Source organism: Herpailurus yagouaroundi, unplaced genomic scaffold (assembly GCF_014898765.1).
Source record: "Herpailurus yagouaroundi ecotype Mexico unplaced genomic scaffold, PumYag 208, whole genome shotgun sequence".
Taxonomy (NCBI): Eukaryota; Metazoa; Chordata; class Mammalia; order Carnivora; family Felidae; genus Herpailurus; species Herpailurus yagouaroundi.
Genome location: NW_024412439.1, coordinates 6697949 through 6720928, shown reverse-complemented (window position 1 = coordinate 6720928; position 22980 = coordinate 6697949). Strand labels below are relative to the sequence as shown.

Genomic DNA, 22980 nt, shown 5'->3' with positions numbered 1-22980 from the left:
AATTTTCTTCTCTAGGCCTGCTATTTAGTTAGGACAGAAATTATATCTTTAAAAAAATTTTTTTAAAACGTTTAAAATTTTAACATTTTTATTTTTGAGAGAGAGAGTGAGCGCAAGCTGGGGAGGAGGGCGGAGAGAGAGAGAGAGAGAGAGAGAGAGAGAGAGAGAGAGACTCTCCAGCAGGCTCCATGTTCATTGTGGAGCCTGGTGCGGGGTTTGCTGCCTCGACCCTGGGATCCTGACCTGAGCCGAAATCGAGAGTCAGATGCTCAACCAATCGAGCCACCCCGGTGCCCCCAGAAATTGTATCTTAGGACAGAAATTGCAGTCGGCAGACTGCACGTGATCTCCTTGTTGCCCTTGAGACTCTGGGTGAGCTTTTTCTAGAAGTGGAATAAACTGGGACTTTGAAGCTACAGCTATGACTCAGGTCACCAAAAGTATTTGTCTTTTGTCTTTCTGAGCACTTGTACAAGGGGGCCAAAGGGAATTGACTTTAGTTTATAGGGTTAGCTGCAAAGCGGTGAAATTCTTGGTGTCTGGAGACTCTGAGGTCACCCTGAAATTGTTATATTTTCTTTGAACCCTAGGAATTGCACGGTTGCATTTCGTTTTATTACTGTCTAATACTTTGTGAAAATGTTTGAAAATCTTGGTTTTTGGTTCTCTAGAAGTCTAGTTAAAAAATGGAAAAGGCTTCATTCCCTTTGTATTGGGCACCAATTGAGAGAGATGGTAAGATTTGTCTTATCCTTGATAAATGCTTGTTTCTTTATTTTGAGAGAGAGAGAGAGGGAGAGAGAGACTCTGCAGCAGGCCCCATACTGTCAGCACGGAGCCCGGCATTGGGCTTGATCTCACGAACTGTGAGATCATGACCTGAGCAGAAATCAAGAGCCAGGCGCTAAACTGACTGAGCCACCCAGGAGCCCCTACCCCTGTCTTATTCTTGACAAAATGGGAAATGTAGCTCTGCATTTGAGACCTGAATAGTTTGCTGACTCCTCCTCGTGGCCTCATGTAATTAGACTTCCCCATCCTGTGAGTGGCAGCCTCTCATAATGCATGACAGAGGGATACCCAGAGCATCCGTACCCTCCGTGTAGGAAGGCTGGTTTCAAAAGAGAGGACTTGACCTGAGTGTGTTCAGTTTCTTTATTCGTGTTCTCTGGTCAGCCCGTAAGGGCTCAGGTGAGACACCAGATCCCTCTCCGTGGAAAGATGAAGCCTGGGGGGGCAGGGGAATGAGGGTTCCCTGAAAGAGTAGAAGAGGGAAGGCCTAGAACCTCTGATTTTTTTCAGTCATTCATATGGCATCCCTTTACAAGGCCAGGGAGCATAGTCTTTGGAACATGACGATATGACCTCAGGGGACACGGACCCAGTCCATTCACGTTAATTAGCGAATCTGGTGGTAAGATGCACTGTGTCCACGAACCGATTTTTTTCAAGTTTGATTCAAATTGGTTAATAAAATGGATCCATTTTTTTTCTTTTTAGGTTTTAATCTTTCATGTTGGTGTCTGTAGATATCACCAAGGTTTATTATTGCCACTCAACTCCTACTTCCCTTTATATAAGAGAAAATATTTTATGGTGACATCAGTCTGTATCTAAACCGCTTCCCTGGTGTTGAGGTCTATCCCCAAGTACATCCTGTTGGAAATACTGTATTCAAGAGGGGTACTCTTTAAATCTGATTTGTGATCTGTAGGCATTAAATATGTAAGTGTATAGCTCACTTGTTAACTGGAGTGTGTATCACTTGATTGTCTAATTACAGGTCTTCTTACAACAAAAACTATTAAAATTTGTTTCCATGTTGAAGACCTCTAGATCCAGAGGAGAACGTTACCGATTTTCTTAGGGACTTTTCTGCGTAGGTGGTTAGATATGGGGCTGGGGTTGTGTTTCTGTATGAGATTTGGGTTAATTTCAGACTTGGAACCTCCATCGCTTGCTTGTTTCTTGAATAAGCCCAACAGAGGGAATGGGTAAGATGTCTGGGTTAAGAATTGCTCATGTGGACCACACTTACCATGCATTTTAGAAGGCTGAATGTTGTGCTCGCTTCGGCAGCACATATACTAGAAGGCTGAATGTAAGAGTAAAGAAGAGGTCATAGGCTGAACTTAGTTACTGATGAGGCAGAGAAAGGCATTGGGGATCGCTTACAGATTTGTGGAGTTGAGCTGAACTAATTTTCAGGTAAGAAATTAATAATGAAATGACTGGGAATTTCTGATATGCCTAATAGAAGTAACACTTAAATCTTGATTGACACATTTGCCTCCATAGAAAACCACCACTAAGGTTTCGGGCACTCAGTACAGTTGCTTCACTGGTTGACTGCTATAGTGTGAGGGTAAAGGGTCAGGTCAGGCTTCCAGGTGTGGTCACTACAGCGCTGTATCTCTATCCAGTCCTTCTTTGGAAGCCACTAACTCTTAAAACAATAGCTGTGAAATTGATTCAGTTTTGCTGGAAAGGTTGCCAGCCTGGTAGGAGCAAAGACTCCATGAACACACCTTCATGATGGCATAACCATAGCATGTTTTTTTTGTGGTTTCCACAACTTTTTTCCAGTCTAAATGAGAAAATGGACTGTGGGTGGTGACCACATTCTGCCCTCCATCTTCTGTCTTCGCAGCTTTATTGAGATATAATTCACATCCCATAGAATTCACCCCTTACACTGTACAGTTCAGTTGTATTGTATTCAGAGTTGTGTACTTTCTTGTATTCAGACTTGTGTACTCAGTTTTTGAACATTTACATTAGTCCAAGAAGATAACCTGTACCCCGTAGGTGTCAATCTACAGGTGTTCCCTTTAAAAAAAAAAAAAGAGAGAGAGACCTTCTCCAGAAACTACACAGCAGGCTACAGTAAGCGAAATTATTAGAAGAGCTACTCCATAATTCTGAAATTTGATCTTTAAATAGGTAATATTATAACTTGCTATTCTGTGATTTAGGTAGTAATGAAACACTCCTTTCATTTCTCAGGAATGCTGTATGACACAATGTATTCATGAGAATGATGTCTTTTGCCACATTCTCTTGGTTAGAAGCAGGTCATAGGTCCTGTCCACACTCAGAGAGAGGAGCCTACACAACGATGGGAACCCCAGGGATGTACAGATCGCGGAGATCACCTTTGAGCCTGTCTACCATGTCCCATAAATTAGCGAATAATTTAAAACACGTTGCTTCCAATTTACATGTAATTTTAACTGTTTTTCAGCTACGCTCAGCGGTTGCCCACTGCTGGACGTTTCACCAGTGATTACACTGAGCCATAGGGATGGTGTTTACTTGCCAGTGATCGGAGAACAATGATCATTACAAATGAACCTTCTTTTTCTTTCTTTGTTTCTTTCTCTCTTTCCTTGCTTCTTTCTTTCTTCTTCTTTTTGTTTTAGTGCTTATTGGTTTATTTTGAGAGAGAGGGAGAGCGTGTGCACGCAGGGAAGGGTCAGAGAGAGAGGGAGAAAGAGAATCCCAGGCAGGCTCTGTACCATCAGCACAGAGCCCGATGTGGGGCTCAGTCTCGCGGACTGTGAGATCATGACCTGAGCCGAAATCAAGAGTTGGACGCTTCACTGACTGAGCCACCCAGGCGCCCCAAAAACGAATCTTCTTTACGTTAGGATACTTCTGCATCATGAAAAAGATTACTAAGACAGTTCGTCACTAGGTTTGGTTGGTGAAAATATGTCCTAAACAAGACAAGAATTTGCGTGAAGAAAAGCTGGTAGTATGACTTATTATGATCCTGGAATCTGGCATTGGGAATGTGGGTTCCCGAAGTGGTTACTTAGACAAAGTGTATTAGTCTTTGAACTACAGTCTTGAGGCATGGTAATTATGAATACTAGTATATGTGGGAATTCTGGGGAAGTGATTTTAAAATTCTGAATATTTTGAGAACCTTAAAAGTAGCTACAAAAATCAGTTCCAGTAACCTGAGAAAACATTTCTGTATTTTGGAAGAAGTAAAAGAAATAAGCATGTCAACTTTTCTTGCTTGTATTACCTGATCAGATTTTAAAGAGAGTCTGACCATTTCGTATGAAATTGAAGAAAAATATCAATGATATTCAAGAATCTTTTTCTGGCCTGTTGCCCTCCCTGGCTTGATAGAGTTCATTACTGCATTGATCTGTGGGGGCAGGGGAGAAAGAGACACCCATGAGGTGGTTTTCCCATTTTTCATTTTGGATTTGCTTTTTTTGTTGTTGTTAATTTTTTTAATCTTCATTTATTTTTGAGAGAGTGAGAGAGAGAGACAGAGTGAGAGCAGGGGAGGAACAGAGAGGGAGGGAGACACAGAATCCAAAGCAGGCTCCAGGCTCTGAGCTGTCAGCACAGAGCCCAACGTGGGGCTCGAACCCGCGAACCGCGAGATCATGACCTGAGCCGAAGTCAGACGCTTAACCGACTGAGCCACCCAGGCGCCCCGGATTTGCTTTTTTACAAAGCATGGTTACAAGTTCATCCTTTGATCTTCAGGTTAGAATTTTGGAGATGGTTTTAGAACGTAATGGAAATCTGTAAGGAGTGGGTCCTTTTGTCCATGAATCATTTAGTTTTCACCTCGTTGCTATATCTGTGAACAAAGACTGAGAGGTTCAAGTTTGAATAATACATGACAGTTTTTCTCTTAGTGCCTGCTGGCTATTTATGTAACTAATCCCCTACCCCAGCATGGCATAAACAGGGACAGGGACAGGGCAGTATGGTAAGGTGTTAGTTCCCAAACTCTGCTGGGGTCACCTGGGATCTTTAAAAATACTGGGTCTTTTGGACTCCTGCCCCCAGATACTCTGATTTAATTGCTATGAGATGGTAACCTGGGCATCCAGATTTTAAGAATCTCGCCAGGAAATTCTAATGTGCACCAAAGTTTGGGAGTGCCTGTGCCACAGGTTGAGGGCCTGGAGTATTAATGTCGGGTAAGGTTGGGTAAGAACTTTCTGGAAATGAGGTCTGTCACTCCTGGGCGTCTGCATTTAACAATGCAGTTTTGCAAAGGTTTGAGAAAGCTCTCACGAGTCTATAGAATTACTTTCTTCAGTCAATGGAACCTTGGTTTTCTGAATCCTCTTAAAGCTATGATCATTGACTCCCTAAATTAGGCCTTCCTTAATGAAGTCAGTGTGTCAAAAAAAAGAAGACGATGCAAAAAAAAACAAAAAACAAAAACAAAAACAACCCACTAAAAACAACAACAACAAAAACAAAACAAAACAAAGCAAAAAAAAAAAAACAACCCCTCGAAAACCCTGGAGGTCAGACCGTGTTTTTTCCCAGGCGTTCATCAGTGCTAGCTATCAGAAAAAAAGTCCAAACCTGTTTAAAATGTGGCACAATTGCTTCCCGGTATTTTAACAGAGAGAGGCTGAGAACACACAGCATCGAATCGTCGGGAAAACTGAAGATCTCTCCTGAGCAGCACTGGGATTTCACCGCGGAGGACTTGAAGGACCTTGGAGAAATCGGACGAGGAGCTTACGGTTCCGTCAACAAAATGGTCCACAAACCAAGTGGGCAGATAATGGCAGTTAAAGTAGGTGACGCCCGTCCTTCTTTTTCCGGTGCTTTCAGCCGTTAGGTGCAACTTCCTGGTGCAGTCACTCCACTGTTGTTCTGTCCTCTCCCGGCTTGTGTGGCGAACGTGGGTGTTTGTAAAACCGTTTCTCCAAATCCTTCGAGGGTGTGAACCGTCCCGAGGCTGATGTGTTTCCCTCCCCTCCGGAAGCGCCGAGGGGGTGAAGTGCGCGTGTTCGCTGCGCTCTTGGCATGATGCGCTAACGTGTTTTCAACTCCAGGCCCTTCCGCTGCCAAGGTGAGTTCAGGCTGGGCGGCCGCACCCCTGGGAGCAGGGCAGTGCTGCACCGAGCCAGGCGGGGAGCTGGACGAAGAGGCAGCGCACTGGGTTGGGCAAGGTGCGGGGCTAGGGCTAACAGCAGTCTCACTGAAGGTTTCCTGGAAACCACGCACATGCTGTTGCCACTAACCTCAACCTTACTCGGCCCTGACCGGCTCGGCTTCTGTTTGTTTTTTCATCTCCACTCAGTACTGCCCTGTTCCCCGGTTCGAAAGCTGGACTTGAAACGCGTACCTCGTGATAATGCCGTCACATTCCGTCCTTGCTGTGAGTGTCTGCCGCCTAATACGTTCATGTGAAGAAGACAGCAGAGTGGCCCGGAGTGGAGATCGGCCCCACAGGCTGTCCTCGGCGGGCTGATGTCGGTGCCTGTTACGCATCGATGCCGTCCATCCGACTCCTGTGGGGCCCGCGTAGTTGTAACGTGTCCATTTGTTTGTTTAGATGTCGAGCAGATGTTCCCTGTGTCTCAGATGTTACTGGAAAATGGACAGTGTTGGGGGTGGCGGTTTAAAAAGAAAAAGGCAAAAGGGGATCCGAGTTACAATTCTTACGGGAAGCAGTAAATGCCTCAGTTTACGCAATGGAGAATGGGTTTGCAGACAGTGTCGGCTAATCATCTTCCTGTCGAAACGCCTGTTTGGAGACTTTTTCAACGTGGCTTGATTGACTAGGCGCCTCAGTGTCATAATTGACTTTTGGGAGGGGATTCGCATCACATTAATAGAAGATGCTCTCTGTGTTAAAGTTTACTGTGAGCAAAATGTTACTCTAACTGTTTTTGCCTCCTTCACTGTTGAGCATTTCTCTTTGTGGGGTCATATAAACCGATGAGAAATTCATGATGGGGAAAACTTGTATGGTTCTTCATCTCGTTTTTGGTCATTGTTCTTTTGCATTGTGATGACGACTGTGGACCTTTTTCTTAGGATGCTGCATACGTCTGCAAAATCTTGCACGTGAACTGTAGACCTCTAAAGACGCATAGGCTACGCCCTCTGCTTTGGCTTATCTCTTGAAATAAACTGGTACTCTTCTTGGAACGTGAAATGATTCCTCTATATTTATTTTGTGCCGCTGCAATGGAAGTGGGAAGTCATTTTATTGAGATTTTTCTGGATGAGTGTTGCACTGCTCTCCTGTATGCTGTCTGTGCATGACATCCGCTTTTACTTGGCTGGGTCTTAAGGGAGAGCTATCCTATGTAACTAAAGCTTCTAAACTTTCTTCCAGGTACTAGGGAAAGCGCTTTTAAATAATTATGTCCTGCGATTTTCAGCCTGCACTCCATGCGTTTTACTATGTTGACCGTTATCATCATCTGTTTTAGTAATCTGTGTCGACTTTGGCCACAGTCAGTAGGTTTTCAAGGGAAATGAAGAAGGTACTTGCTTCATTGTGACTTGAAGGAAGTTTTTCTTAATTTGAGAACTTTAGAAACCCTGTAGTGCTCATTCAAGTTTTGAAGGCATTTAAGAGTGAAAATAGGAAGTTGTTGTCTGCTGTTTGTAATTTGACCTTATTTTCAGAGCCCCTGTTGGCGTGGCTTTGAAAATCCCAGCTCTTAAGAAATACTTGGAGGGGGTCATGGGACCTCCAGATGGGTAACTCTCACATCTATACCTATCAGTTGGTACTGTCTCCGTTTGTTTATCAACTTGAGTTCTTTTTAATTTTTGAATGTTTCTTTATTTTTGAGAGAGAGACAGACAGACAGACAGAATGTGAGTGGGGGAGAGGCAGAGAGAGAGGGAGACACGGACCGCGAGATCATGACCTGAGCCGAAGTCGGACGCTCAACCGACTGAGCCACTCAGGTGCCCCGTGTTTATCAACTTGAATTCTTTTTTTTTTCAATTTTTTAAATGTTTTTATTATTTTTGAGAGAGAGAGAGAGAGAGAGAGTGCAGGGGAGGGGCAGACAGAGAAGGAGACACAGAATCCAAAGCAGGCTCCAGGCTCCAGGCTCCAAGCTGTCAGCACAGAGCCCCAACTCAGGGCTCGACCTCACAAACCGTGAGATCATGACCTGAGCTGAAGTCTGACGCTGAACTGACTGAGCCACCCAGGCTCCTTATCACCTTGAATCCTTGAGCAAGTGGGTCCGTTTAGTGTGGGGAAGGTGGTGATGTGACGTTATCAACCGACCTATCGGTGGGGCGTACCATTGGATTCCATGACGTCATATGACACTGGAAGAGGGTTTTTCCATTCACATACATGACAGTTTGATACCAATTTGCAGACTGGTGTTTGCCTCCCACTGCAGTTTTTTAAAAAAAAAATTTTTTTTAGCGTTTATTTATTTTTGAGACAGAGACAGAGCATGAACGGGGGAGGGGCAGAGAGAGAGGGAGACACAGAATCGGAAGCAGGCTCCAGGCTCTGAGCCATCACCCCAGAGCCCGACGCAGGGCTCAAACTCACAGACCGTGAGATCGTGACCTGAGCTGAAGTTGGACACCCAACTGACTGAGCCACCCAGGCGCCCCAGCCACTGCAGGTTTTAAATGTGTATCTTGTGGGTCTCTCTGAAAAAGCTTAGCCTTTCATCACACCTGAGCGAGTGTATTCCTTATCACGTAGGCACGTGGACAGATGGACAAGAGCAAACACCCAGGGACAGTGTGTGATCAAGACATTAGGTGTGACGTAGACAGCCTGATTACTAAGCGCCCTCTGTGTTCAGCCTTGAGATAGGACTACAGAAATTTAAAAGAGTGGGAGACAGTGGTTCGCACTCCTGTGAGTTTTCCCTGGTTGTTGGTAAAATGAGAAACGCACTATACTAGTGTTTTACTATGCACTGGGGAATATGGAGGGGTTAACTTAGTAGATACTAAGCTTATGTTGGAAATAAGTCATCCTTAAGACCTATTTGCAGTTCTGTACAAAAGTGGACTGTGGTATTAGCCTGGTTTTATTATCATTATTCCTCATTTTTAGTTTTGTTTTTTTAAATTATTTTAAGCCCAATGTGGGGCTTGAACTCACGACCCCAAGATCAAGGGTCACATGTTCTTCTAACTGAGCCAACCAGGGGCGCCCCTGAGTTTTAGTTTTGAGGGAGCCCTTCCCCAAGTTTATTTTGCCACCTCTAAGAAATGTCTGAAAAGACCTGTTAGTTAGTAGAAACGGTTATCTCCAAGATGTAATCTAAAAATCAGCTAAGATATAATAAATCAAACTCAGCGAGGTAGCATACAGCATGTGTAAGAGTTGTACATACAACAATTTCTCTTTTTTTTTTTGAGAGAGAGAGAGAAAGAGAGAGGGAAAGAGAGAGGGCACATGTGCATGTGGGAGGCACAGAAGGAGTGGGAGAGAGCTTCCCAAGCAGCCTCTGTGCTGGGCGTGGGGTTCGATCTCATGACAGGGAGATCGTAACCTGAGTCGAAATCAAGACTTGGATGCTTATCCTACTGAGCCACCCAGGCACGCCAACAATTTCTTGACCTTTGGCCCGAAGACAGTTCCTGAAGCTGCCAGTGAGGTTCGGCATTAGGACCTAAGATGTGGAAAATCTTGACCCTTCAGTTTTAATCGCACACTTGTGGGAAAAAGGTCTTCCTCTTCTGTGATGGGGAGTGATACAGCTGGTTTGTCTTGTCTCCTGACTGACTGAGTCACGGGGCTGCCCAGGGCAAAGCCGTTGTCCTGGCCACCAGGTCTCCTAAAGCTCAGGAGGGACCACCTTCGGCTCTGGTAGGGTACTTCGGGCTTCAATCAGCATCTTCAGCAAATAACATTTATTTAATACCCCATTTCGCATGATGTTGGAATAACCACTAAATGAAAAAAATGAGACCCACACAGACCCTGTCCTCTAAGAGTAAAGTAGGTGTCTGGTTAGCTCTCTTCCGGGGCTAATTGTAATGGGGAAAGGCCCGACATTCAGATCAAATGTTTGAGGAAGGCATTGGCATCGGGAATAGGTTTCTGGGCTAGGGTTAGAGAAACTCATGTCTGGGACAAACACCCAGCAGAGTCAGGTCCTCAGATGATCCGAATCAGCATGTCTGAGCAAATCTGGGGACACAGGAGTGAAGAGTTAGAAAGAGTTCAGGCCCGTGGGCTGGAATGGAGTGGTATGACAGCCTCAGGTTGTCAAGGGATAGAAAGGGATTGATGCCCCTGCAGACGGAGGGCAGTGGAGTTGTTTGTTAGAGGCTTGACCGTTGAGCGAGGCTGACCTCTCGTGGGAGGATGAAACCGATGGCAGGCAGGCAGGTGGGGATGGGAACGTGTCCGGTCAAGGTTGTCAGGGTTGATACTATGATGAGCATTCAGTCTTCAACCTGAGAACTCATCTGTGCAACTCAGAAAGACGGACTGGCTGTCTCAGATTAGGTGCTTAGGCCACACTGAGTTAGCAATGTGACCTTGGACTGAAGGGTTTCAGGCATTTCCCCTTTCTCGAGGATGGGCCTCGCTTGTCTTGTTCTTTCAACCCTCCCACAGAGTTTTTTCTCTACTGTTCCAACTCTACTGGTGTATCCGTTTCAGTCTTCCCGGTCCATCCTAGGCTGGTAACCTGATCTCGATTCCTGCTTCTCCTTGGTATTTGGATCTCGCCTTCAGTGTCCTTGACGTACAATTGAGACCTAGGTTAACCCTCATGCCTGGTGGGAAGGACCAGAGCCCCCCCCCCCCCCCAGCCTTGGGGCTGGATGGTGCTTGCATCTGCTCCCTAGGTAGGCCTCCCCCACGCAGACAGTGCTGTAAGTATGGCAACATATGGGGGTCGGCCCCTGTGGACACCTTGCCACTTCTACCAGAAGTTCCCTTACTGAATAATTTTGGCGGGAACTGTGAGGCTCACTGGAGGAGATTCATTGTAGTCCTTAAACATTGGTCTCGCACACTGTTCGGAAAGCGCTAGAATGATAGTTGACGGGAGCGGCCTTACATTTGCGAAGCTCCTTTCGGACGGTGTAGAGCGCTTTGTTAGGCAATTCTACCGCGTGTTGGAAGGCCAGCGTGCGTGCTAGCGTTTGATTTTCCAGATCACATGTGGAATGCAGAAGTCATGGCTGCCTGGTTTTGAATTGGGACTGGATTCCAGGGCCTTCCACTCTTCTTTGATCGGCTACGTCCTGTGGCTTAATTAAGCAATCCGTGGCTGCTGGAGCCGTGTTACGGTATGTTCCTAGCGTTGCTTGAATGTCACGGTGTTCCAGGTGAAAAGTGCTAACAGAGGTGGGCAGATCCAAAGGCTGTGGCAGGACTGCCCTCCGGTCAGCTTGGTTTTGAACTCGTCTTGTGTAGCTCGGAACCCCTCACATAGACGTGTTCCTTTTGTTCCTAGCGGTTTTCCTCCATGGGTTCTTTCTGTTGATAGCATCGTATGTAGACTCCAATCAATAATATAGACTAAATAGCACTGTTCTGGCTGATGTAAGGGATAGGGGATGGCAACCCCGCGCCTGCCAATATTGGAAGGATGCTCTGGGCTCGTGAGCTCTGAGGAAACCTTTGGAATCTGTAGCTCACCCGGTGTCGCAGTTTGGAGAAGAACCTGTCTTCCACCCTTTGGTCTAAATGAGGACCATCTGACCCCCTATTTGATATGCCTCCTGCAAGTGTCCTGTCATTTTTGTTGCTTTTGTCTTACAGTCATGCCCCGGATGTTGGTGGTACGTCATTTCCACTTGCGTCGCACTTCGGTGTCATGGGTATGGAAGTAATGACCTGTCACTTGTCACCGATGATCTTTCGGCCCTTGTAAAATGTTAGCGCTACGGCTGTGCTCTTTTTCTGTGGATGATGTCATTAGTAAAGAGGAAGCCGGTGATCAAGACACGTCCAGCTTGTCCCATTAACCTTGCCCTCGGGGCAGCCCTGCCCATGACGTAATAAATCCTCCATATATTTTTGGAACTGATCTCCTCAGTTCTCTGGTGACACATCAGAGACGATATGTACAAGGAATTGCTTGTTAATTAAATTGCTTCTAAAGGCTTGGATGATTTGGCAATTAAGAATTAGTATTCTTTCTTCCTGCCCTGGTAGAAACATGTCTTCCTAATTTAAAACAATTGATTTAACAGGCACACTTATTATCTGTTACTCTTTGACGTGAAAACCAATTTTGCATCTGTGATCGGCATTCCAAATACTTGCCTTTTTTAACTTGTTTCGGCTAATGTTGCTGTCTGCCTTCATGCCGTTAGTGACGGCATTGTGAGAGTGACACAGTGGGCATTTTTGTATGTGATCGATTCAGAAGATTCCAGCAGCCAAGGATGAACCTGTGTAGCAGGGAGGAGCCTTGCTGCAGCTGTGGAACATGGAATCTTTGTTTTGGACTTAAGAGAATGAAAATGTGGCCCAAAGGGGATAATAAATAGCACGTTGACATGCTGCCGTGGTTTCTGGGGTTTTCCACCCTTTGTATTGGAACTGAATTCTGGACATTTCTGTTGGGAAAGCAGCGTGTTTGTAAGGATCCACCGGGGCACTTGGGGGATCTGAGTGCAATCCTATCTCCCATCCCCTGCGTCACTGATTTAGGTTGCTGACTGCAGTGGACCCCCCTTCATATTTTACCCACAGACGCTAATCATAGGAGGGTTCTTTGCAAGGAACGCTTAACAAATGGAATGCATTTATGGCGTAGCAGTATTGGCATTTGTGATTCCAGGAACAGGACACATTTTCAAAATATCACAGCTATATCAATTAAGATAATCCTTGTTCTTTTCGTCCTTTGATTTTATTAAAAAACTTTTTTTATGTTTTATTTATTTTTGAGAGAGAGAGAAACAGAGTGCAAGTGGGGAAGGGGCAGAGAGAGAGGGGGAGACACAGAATCCGAAGCCAGGCTCCAGGCTCCGAGCTGTCAGCACAGAGCCTGATGCGGGGCTTGAACTCATGGACTGTGAGATCGTGACCTGAGCCAAAGTCGGATGCTTAACCGACTCAGCCACCCAGGTGCCCCACCTCCTTTGATTTCAAATGGAATAGTTCCTGTGGAGAGGAGTCCCACCTAAGATCCCACGTGATCTGTTTGCTCGTGGATCAGTTCTAAGATTTCTGTGTGGCTGATATTTATCAATGTCCACTTGGTACAGACGGTCAACACAAGGAGCTTTGGGTGTCGCTTTTGTCCTGGGAGTGGTTGGTCTAGCTATCGTATCACTCTGGCAAGACATTGGTAGTTGTTGTTGTTTTTGTTGTTGTTTGGCAGTTTCTTGAAATACAGAATGCTCATGCTTTTTGTAACATTGGTTGGTGGTCAGTGATTACGTGTAGGAGTGAGCCACAGTCACAGTCATTGGAGTTTCAGCTTTTTGCCAGTGATCACAGACCCTGCACGGTTTTGCTGAAGAGTATATACCTTCTGGTGCTCTAGTTTGGATTGGTGACAAATTGAAAGTGACACTTTGTCAGATTGCCTTTTTTAAAAAAATTTTTTTAATGTTTATTTTTGAGAGAGAGAGAGAGACAGAGCATGAGTTGGGGAGGGGCAGAGAGGGAGACACAGAATCCGAAGCAGGCTCCAGGCTCCGAGCTGTCAGCACAGAGCCTGACGCGGGTCTTAAACCCACGAACTGTGGGATCATGACCTCAGCCGAAGTCAGACGCTTGACCGACTGAGCCACCCAGGTGCCCATGATGTCAGATTGCCTTGATCAACACCCAGATCGTCTTTGAAGCCACCCACTCATTTCTCGTACAGTGATGGAGCCCATCTCCTTGCGGAGTCTCATTGTATCCGTGCCCTAATTTCTCATCGGGGAACTCACTTCTCTCACTTTTAAATACTCGTACTTTATTCCAACTTCTTCTAGGTAGTTGGAGATGAACGTGTGCAGCAGGGGTATGAGTCACTGACCTTACCCTTAATGACCTTGTTATACTGCCCTCGGGACCCTCACCTGAGCCCTACAGAAACCTGACAAGATTTTGTTTGAGAATTTGGGGGGCCTTATCTGCTGGGGCCTAGCGGTCATGCCCTGCCACATTAGTTACCCCATTTCTGCTGTGTCCCCTCATCTCATTCCCCCCATACATATTTTCTCCGTTTCAAAACAAAAACAAGAAAAGAGTATCAGTTAGAATTGGTAGATATTTGGCAAGTTTATTTGACCGTGTTGCTATTTTCAAGTCTGTCTTTGTAAAAGTTCATTCCTGAACTCCTCAGTTCTCGACTCCTGGCTGGTTTGCAGATGACTTTTATCTTTTTTGTCTGGAACGATCCAATCCTAGGAACGAACATCTGTCCCACACATTGGGGAGCTGCTGTTTTTAATCAAGAGCATATATGACTTGTCATCAATCTCACTTTATTCTGTGTCTTTCGAGAATATGATGAGCTGTTTCCCCTTCTCTGAGCAGGACTGGGATCCGGTAACCCAGAGGGCCTTCCCTCGCCATACGCACAGTCTGTCCAAGAGGTGGAGCTTGTCATCTGACTGTAGCCTTTTCTGCTAGCTTGAGTTGGCAGGAAGAACCCATGTCACCGGAACACAGGCAGATGCAGACTGGGCCATTTCGAGGCAAGCCTCTGCGCAGTCCCCAGTGGTGAATGTCCAGCCTCCCTGGCAACTGAGATGGCTTTGAGAAGTCTGACATGGGGCTGTAAGGGTTCGCTCTGAGTCAGAATGAGTGTAAGCATCACTGCCAGCTGGGTATTTAGTCAGCACCCAGGCGCAGTGCTCCTTGGTGACCTTCTGAGGACCGACCCTGTGGGCCTTTCTTCCTTCACTTCTGGGGCTCGTCCCTTGGCCTTTGTGTTGCTAACCTTTTTCCCTTTTCTTTTTGCCACAGTTGAGCCGTCCTAGCCGCATCCCCTAACAGCGACTGGGCTGCCGTCACACCCTTTCCTCCTACCCCTTCTCCTTGTTCCTGAAAATGAATGTAGGACAGGAAGAGAAACAAGCAGAAACGACACGTCTTCATATCTCTAAGGGGTGAAAGCACTTTCTCTGAGAGTGTTTTCCTCTATCTTCTTTGCTTCTCGGCCCCCACCCCTCCACCCCTGCTCCTTGAGCAAACAGGTTTTTAATAGTTCCCACAATCCCTTTGCATTATAACAACCGGTCTTAATCTACTGGAAAGTTCTTCCCGCTTACTGCTGTTAGTTTCATCCATAGTCATTTACCCCTGAGGAGAAGCAGCGCACTGCGAGGGGGAAGTGGGGCTGGCAGGGTTTGGAGTTAACGGGCGAGAATCGTGTCCGTGTGAAGGTCCCGGTGTATTTAGAGGCCATCTGGAAGGACGCCACATTGAAATAGCTGTTCGCTATCAGTAGAGGAGTATTTATGCCTTAAATTTAAATGGTCGCACATTGAGGCATTCCAAACGAAGGCCATGTATAAGCTGTCAACGTTTAGATTTACCAATGACTTCCAGACGTCACGTTGCACAGGCACAAGGAAAGCGACCTTTCAGCAACTTCTAGATGTTTCTGTCGCTGTGGATCGGCACTGTCCTCAGAGTGGACACTGTTGTGTTTTATGTACGAGGTAGGAGAGGGCAGGAGGATGATTTTGAGCTGAAACTTTTAGCTTGTCCTTTGGAACCTGTTAACTATCACTACAGCATCATTCCCAGGCCCCGCCAGTGGCATGAGTTGGATTGGAGGTTTTAGGAAAGTGAAGCTCTGTGGACTTTTTTCTTTTTAATTGGATAAGAACCACGTACAACCCTAACAGTCGTAACAATGGAGAACTGTCAGTCAGCGCATCCCTTTTCTGGGTCACCGAAAGACTTTCGCTGGGGTCATTTGGGCATTGCCACTCTGTAGCTACGTGCTGTTTTTATTGGCATCTGCCTCCTCTTGTGTGGAGTGTAAAACAACCTTGAATACAAATTTAGACGACAATTTTTAAAATATTTTTTTAGGGGCGCCTGGGTGGCTCGTCAGTCGAGCGTCCGACTTTGGCCCAGGTCATGATCTCACGGCTGGTGAGTTTGAGCCCCACACTGAGCTCTGTGCTGATGGCTCAGAGCCTGGAACCTGCTATCGATTCTGTGTCTCCCCCCTCCCCCCCCGCCCCTTCCCCGCACAGTCTCTCTCTCTCAAAAATAAATAAACATGAAAAAAAATTTTTTTAAATATTTTTTTAGCTTCAAGTATATAAATTTCTTCACTGTGGAAAATGGCTTTTTCACGTAGGGTAGTCATTCTTGTTTGGATTTTAAGTGTCTTCTCTACATTTTGTTCCAAATAAGGTAAAACTTGCAATGATTTGAAAATACCTCATTATTGGAAAAGCAGTGTGGCTCAGTTTTCAAAAAGTACAGTTGCATTTGTCCTGAGAGCATGTAATAACTTAAGTTAGGTAAAGAAAATAGTGACAAGTAAAAGAACTCAATAATGAAGGCAGGAGTGATTTTAATGAATTCTGATATTTGGTTGAAAATGAAACAAAAAAAAAAACGTTAAGGTTCTTGAGATGATTTTCTTAAATGTTTTGTGGTTTTGTGTGAGCTTTTCAACTCTATTTTTTATGAGAGGGAAAAAAAGTTTTTCCGAACTCAAGTAAACTCTAGTCTTCTCTAACTTTTTTTTTTGAAGCTTATTTATTTCTTATGAGAGAGAGAGAGAGCACACACGAACAGAGGAGGGCCAGAGAGAGGCAGAGAGAGAATCCCAAGCAGGCTTTCATGCTGTCAGCACAGAGCCTGACGTGGGGCTCGAACCCACGAACCGTGAGGTCATGACCTTGAGCCGAAATCAAGCTGGATGCTCAACCATCTGAGCCACCCAGGCGCCCCAGTCTTATCTAACTTTTAAATTTATGGCATGAATGAAAATTTTCTGTGACTGAAGACATTTATCAATACATTTGATTTCTGAACATTCTAATTAGGGGAGATTTTTACGGATACATTGGCAACGCCTTTGTACTTTTATTTTCCATCCCCCTCCATTAAGAAAAGCTTTTTTTGGGGGGCGCCTGGGTGGCGCAGTCGGTTAAGCGTCCGACTTCAGCCAGGTCACGATCTCGCGGTCCGTGAGTTCGAGCCCCGCGTCAGGCTCTGGGCTGATGGCTCGGAGCCTGGAGCCTGTTTCCGATTCTGTGTCTCCCTCTCTCTCTGCCCCTCGCCCGTTCATGCTCTGTCTCTCTCTGTCCCAAAAATAAATAAACGTTGAAAAAAAAAATTAAAAAAAGAAAAGCTTTTTTTTTTTCTCTCTTTAATTTGAAGATCTAATTGGCTTTATGAAGCAATCCATGAATCAGACAGCGTCCCATGTGGCAATGAGAGGGGAGCTCCCAAGGACAGTTTCCTGAAGGGAAGGGGGGTTTGTTCATGTCTTCAGTTTTCTGTGATTTTCTGCCTAAATATCTGAGAATCTTGGCTGTACTTACCTGCAGTGGTAGAACTCTTACCCGTACACATTGTTTTGTTCTATTAGAAAGGCTGTCTTTGGTCGTGACTCTTATTAACTATTCTCTCATCGGTTATTGTTAATCTTTGATCACTGTTAAGTATTCTCCAATGTGAACATTTGTTGGATTATTGAGTTAAAATCATTGATTTGAAGCGACCACTATTGTAGGTGTGTGAGTGGTTGATCCCCCTTTTTGAGTCCTTTAGGCCTTTTGGATGAGTTTATTTTACTAAGTATTCCCATATAACAAATGTTGCAGTAGAATCCTGAAACTTACGTATAATTAAGAGTTAGCGCCTGCTTACTCAGTCCCAAACAGTCCCAACGTGTTATCATCAGCTACTCTTGTACCTACTGCCTGCCCCATGGGCCAGATGTTCAGAGAGCGTGAAGAGGCGTTCACCCGCTGACAGGCATCCAGGAGCGGAATCTGTTTCCTGGGGGGCCGGCAGGCCACACACAGCAGCCCGTGTTCTATTTTGTGCCAGTGGTGGCGTTAAAGAACAGCTTTCAGATGAGCCGGTTTTACTGCCATGCCGATGAGCTCAAACGTTAGAGCGGGGCCAGGGACTCTCTCCATTCTGGCTCACGGGAATCCTGTCCAGGACTGAGAAGGAGATACCAGTCCGATGCTGGGGCTTCCGTGAGGCCTCCAGGCCATGTGGGAGCATGCATCCTTGCTGCAGCCACAGCAGTATTTTTAGAAATTGGTCCTCAAGAGTCAGTTAGAGTAACTCTCGAGGCTTTGGCTGTAATGTGATTTCCCATAGTCGAAATGCAAACCGTTGTACAAATTGGAAACTTAGAAAACTGTATAACCAGCTCAGGAAAAGAATCTAGCAAAGAGGGCATCTTTTACAATAGTGTCTTGTGAGTGTGAGTGTGTTTATACTTGTCCGTATATCCATAAAGGCAAAAACAGAAAAAAGTTTTTAAACCTTTAAAACCTTTTTAAACCTTAAAGGGAGAATCCTTTAGTTGATGGACGTCTCCCCCAGAGTATCATTTCCTTTTTCGTCCCCCATTTGTCTCTGATCACGAGCTCTTTTCCTTTTAAAAAATGTTAAAAATGTTAAAAAATTGCCTTCCCCAAACGAGTATTTTCACAGCTATTCTTTTAACGTTTTTTCTTTTTTTTTTTTTTTTTTTTTAAGTAAACTCTACACCCAATGTGGGGCTTGAACTCACAACCCCAAGATCAAGAGCTGCACACTCCCCCGACTGAGCCGCCTTAAGTTACTTTTTTTTAAAAACAGGAATAAAATGTAATTTAAATGTTTACCAGAATTATCCACGTCATGGTTTTGAACTGATAACAAATCATATCTCTGGGCTGTTTTGACTTTTTACAAACATACTTTGTGAGCAAACGTTATCCTGATGTTGATTAAAAAAAAAAATTATTTATCCCCCAACTCTGATCATCTAATAGTCCATAAAATATAGAAATGAGAGAAAGAAGGGAACTAATTTCTTAATTTTACAAGTATCAGCCTTATTTTGTCATTGTTTTTCATTTTTCATATTTATTTCTTGTTTATCTGGCCAGTTAATATCCAATGTAAAAATTTTAAGTAAATCAGTATATATGAGATGTATGGGAGTCAGCAAATTCTATTTGCTATCAAGTACTGTAGCTAACGGGCTATACATTTTAAGTAGCACAATGAAATTTGTTTGTGTGGGGAATATATGGAATGTCTCATTTAGTGGGAAGAGAGGAAAACAAAAGAAGCTGCTTCTATTCCTTCTACAACCGCTTATTGTCATGTTACATGGACTACGTCTTTTGTATCTCTCTGTGCCTCTGGCTTCTCTTCTGTAAAATGGGCTCAAGGATTTAATTGTCTGCCTTCATCCCTTTCAAGAACATTGAGGACAGATACCTTGAAGTCTTTGGAAGACAAAATGCCACGTTGTGTACTTTTTGATATACTAACTTGCCTTGTAAGTATGTACTATACGTTGTACAGAGCGGTGCGTTGTGACCTTGTGAACTTCTTGAAGAGAAAAACGTTGTTTGCATGCCTCGATGTTAAACTATAACCTCATTATTCATGTTTTACGCTTTTCTGAACTTGATTCTCTCCTGTCTCACTAGTGCAGTGGGAACTGTCCCTCGGACGTGTCCATGTACAATACCATTATGTGGTGGGAGGTGGGGGTGCTAAGTTTTCGAGGCAGTCTTTTAGAATTTGGCACAGAAGTCCTACAGGTGGATTAGGGATATACCCCAGGTCTGCCGTGTACGGAGAAGAAGGCCTCATCAGTTTAGGGATAGACAAAGAACCCTCGTTTTTTTCATTTTTAGATTTTTCTTCCATATGTTATTACTACCCTACATTCTGACTCCTGGGGTAGAGAGTCAGGTAGAACTTTTTGTTATTTATTTATTTTTTTTTAATGTTTATTTATTTCTGAGAGAGAGAGAGAGCACATGCAAGTGGACAAGGGGCAGAGAGAGAGGGAGACACAGAATCTGAAACAGACTCCAGGCTCTGAGCTGTCAGCACAGAGCCCGACGCGGGGCTCCAGCCCACGAACCGCAAGGTCATGACCTGAGCCGGAGTCGGACGCTTAACCAACTGAGCCACCCAGGCACCCCAAAACTTTTTGTTCTTAATGCACCAGAAAGTGTGGCAAAGGGGGGACTATTGCAGTCTAGGATTTGGGGGGCAGGGACTGGGGTCCCTGAGCTTCCCCTGAACTGATTCCCGTTTTGACCTCTTCTGGATTCTTTTTCCAGCTCTCATGAATGAGGATGTGAAGCTCACGATTGTTCACACAAGAATTGCTTAAAGTCTCGCTATTGTGGTTTTCTTTATATTTGCATGTGACGGTTAATTTTCACTGCTAGGAACTTTGTTATATAACTCCCAACGTCATTAGTGGATGCTTGTGGTTAAAAAGTCCTGTGTCCTTTAAAGAAATTCTTAAGTGCTGTTTTGCTTCAAAACAAAACAAAAAAACCCCCCAAAAAACATAAATACGTAAAACAAAATCTCCTAAGTGCTATTTTGTTTTTCTGCGATAAAAATTGTTCTTGTAAAGTCTAAGGAAGATGATCATTTTTTATGTCTGGTTAGCATTTATGACATTTGCTTATAAATTTTCAGTCTTGTGGTAGCCTTTGTTCTCAGGTTTCTAAAGTTGTTTTATGTGTTTGTGACATCTTTTGTCATTCTTTTCCAGAGAATTCGGTCAACAGTGGATGAAAAAGAACAAAAACAACTTCTTATGGATTTGGATGTAGTAATGCGCAGTAGTGACTGCCCGTACATTGTTCAGTTTTATGGTGCACTCTTCAGAGAGGTAGGAGCAAACACTTTGGGGTTTTAGCCAACGAATAAATATCGAACTGGAGTAGATAAGAGGATGACAGGCTTAGGTTCTGATCTTCAGTTAATTGCCATGCATTAGCAGTAAGCTAACTGCTCGATGTTTAGTGTGTAACCGTGAGAGTCTACGTATTAATTTCCAGCAGTCACCATTCGTCAGTTAAGGGACGAATCTCGTACTTTTTATATACATATATGTATTTATGGCTGTTGTATGTGAATCCCGTATTTCCTTTCTTAGAGTTTCTGTTCTTTAAGAACCTGGCAAATCAGCCGAGTTCTGAATATTAACCCTCTACCGTGGGTTAAGTTCTTCCTGTTGTTGACTCTGAACTCCCTTGGTGTTCCCCCCGCCACCGTCCCCCTTTTGAAACTTTATTTCTGTCATCAGATGTATCTGCATTTAACATAAGCATTTACTCGTCCTCCTCCAGAACCCTCAGTACAACCCAGGTGGAAATAAACAGGCATAATAGAAATTCTTTCTTTTATCAAATCTCGTTATCCAGAGCTGTTTGTAGAAACTGCATGGTCTCGGATGGTCTTGGGCTCACGTGTCTTCTTTCGGCCTCTGGGTATTTTGCGTCCTGCTGAAGGTTGTCACTTCTGTCATTTCCAGTCCTTCCACTGCCTGACATAGGGCAGAGAGTTAGGGCAGTGGGCGGGACTGGAGCTGGGCTTGGATCAGATACTTTCTGGGGTCTGGGACAGTCCTCACGCACTTGTGGTATTTAGTTAGGTGAGTAGGACTTCAACTGAATGAACCTTTAAGCACTTTTTGTTTTTTAATGTTTATTTTTGAGAGATAGAGAGACAGAGCACAAGCGGGGAAGGGGGTAGAGAGAGAGGGAGCCACAGAATCCGAAGCAGGCTCCAGGCTCTGAGCCGTCAGCACAGAGCCTGATGTGGGGCTCGAACCCATGAACTGTGAGATTATGACCTGAGCCGAAGTTGGATGCTTAACCGACTGAGCCACCCAGGTGCCCTGAACCTTTACGCACTTTTAATACTCTGTAAAATACCAATCTAATTTCTTTTTAAAGTTTATTTATTTATTTTGAGAGAGAGGGAGTGTGAGAGAGCGCACACGAGCTGGCGAGGGGCAGAGAGAGAGAAAGGAGAGAGAGGATCCCAAGCAGGTTCTGTGCTGTGAGCACAGAGTCCAGTGCAGGGTTTGAACGCACGAACCATGAGATCATGACCTGAGCTGAAATCAAGAGTCGGACACTGACCTGACGGAGCCACCCAGGCGCCCCAGTACGATTCTCATTTTGAAAATGTTAGGCTGAGTTTGTGCTGGTGGGGTCGTTACGAGCTGGTGAGGAGCCCCCTGCCCCTCCTTTTTGGGACTGGATCACAAAGCGTGTATGTAGCCTTGGGGGTTTTGTTGTGGCTCCTGCCTTAAAAAATACTGTGTTGTGAGACAGCACTGACTGTAGCCCTGACTAGAAGTGTATCAAATCTTGTCACGCAGAGGTTAGTCAATTGATTCCCCCACTCGATCCCTACATTTGCATTTACTTGCTTTTCTGTGCTTTTGATGGGTGACTCTGTCAATGGAATCCTGCTTCATGATCGCGCCCGCTGCTTTGTTGAATCCGTAATTCATGACTGTTAAGTCTAGTTTCATGCAGTTTCTTCCTACTCCTGTCCCTGTACTTTTTATGACTCAGATATTCGTTTTTGTGGCCAGACACACCGAATCTGTTGACTTACTTCACCAAAGCACGTCGGTTGTGTGTCACGACAGTGTGCAGTTCTGTGTTCGGGAACGTCCTTAAGTATTACATAATATCGTGCCGCTTGTAAGATCACATCTGGAACTTTCTTCATGTCACCCAAGGCTCTTGCCATCTCCTCCTCCCTTCTTCCCCCAGACCATGGATTTATTCTTCATAATCACTAAATCCTCTGGCCGTTTTACTCTTCAGATCATATGCAGGATGGGAGTTGTTGAGGGACGCGACTAGAGGTTCTGTCCTAACCGCGTTCCACGTCCGCTTTCCCAGGGCTGTATTCACTGCTGCTCTGGACTCCTGCCGGCTCAGTCTTAGCCCAGAGTGCTGGCACATGCCAGCCTGCTTCCTGTGGCCACTGTTTCATCGTTCCCGCAAGCCACACTTCAGTGCGTAACCCCGGCCTACACAGGGTGGACGTCTGATTTTACGAACAGAAGGCCGAGTGATACCCATGATTGCAAAGTATCGGAAACAACACAGAACGGCTTGGAATAGGGTCTGAACAGTATGCTCATCTTTTCTTATCAACAGCTGGGTAAAATTCAGTTTTATGTATCTCAGGGAGGTTGCAAGGAGTTGAGATATGCAGCTGTAAGCACAAGCATCTATCGAACATTCTAGAGTTTTCACGTGTATTCTCTTGGTAACAGTCTCAGGGGGCTTAGAGGC

The 22980-nt window shown here is 44.9% G+C and overlaps 1 protein-coding gene and 1 long non-coding RNA gene across 2 annotated transcripts in view; both read left to right on the top strand.

Moving 5' to 3' along the window:
* MAP2K4 (mitogen-activated protein kinase kinase 4) overlaps positions 1-22980 on the top strand; it is a 130392-nt gene that overhangs the window by 53450 nt on the left and 53962 nt on the right. The window contains exons 4-5 of the mRNA XM_040452933.1: positions 5395-5569; positions 20427-20546. Coding sequence (XP_040308867.1) covers positions 5395-5569; positions 20427-20546 — 295 coding nt within the window. The remainder of the gene's footprint in view (positions 1-5394; positions 5570-20426; positions 20547-22980) is intronic.
* LOC121015887 (uncharacterized) lies at positions 5578-6940 on the top strand. The gene is made up of 2 exons (XR_005784029.1): positions 5578-5848; positions 6080-6940. It is a non-coding gene; the product is annotated as an uncharacterized LOC121015887 (long non-coding RNA).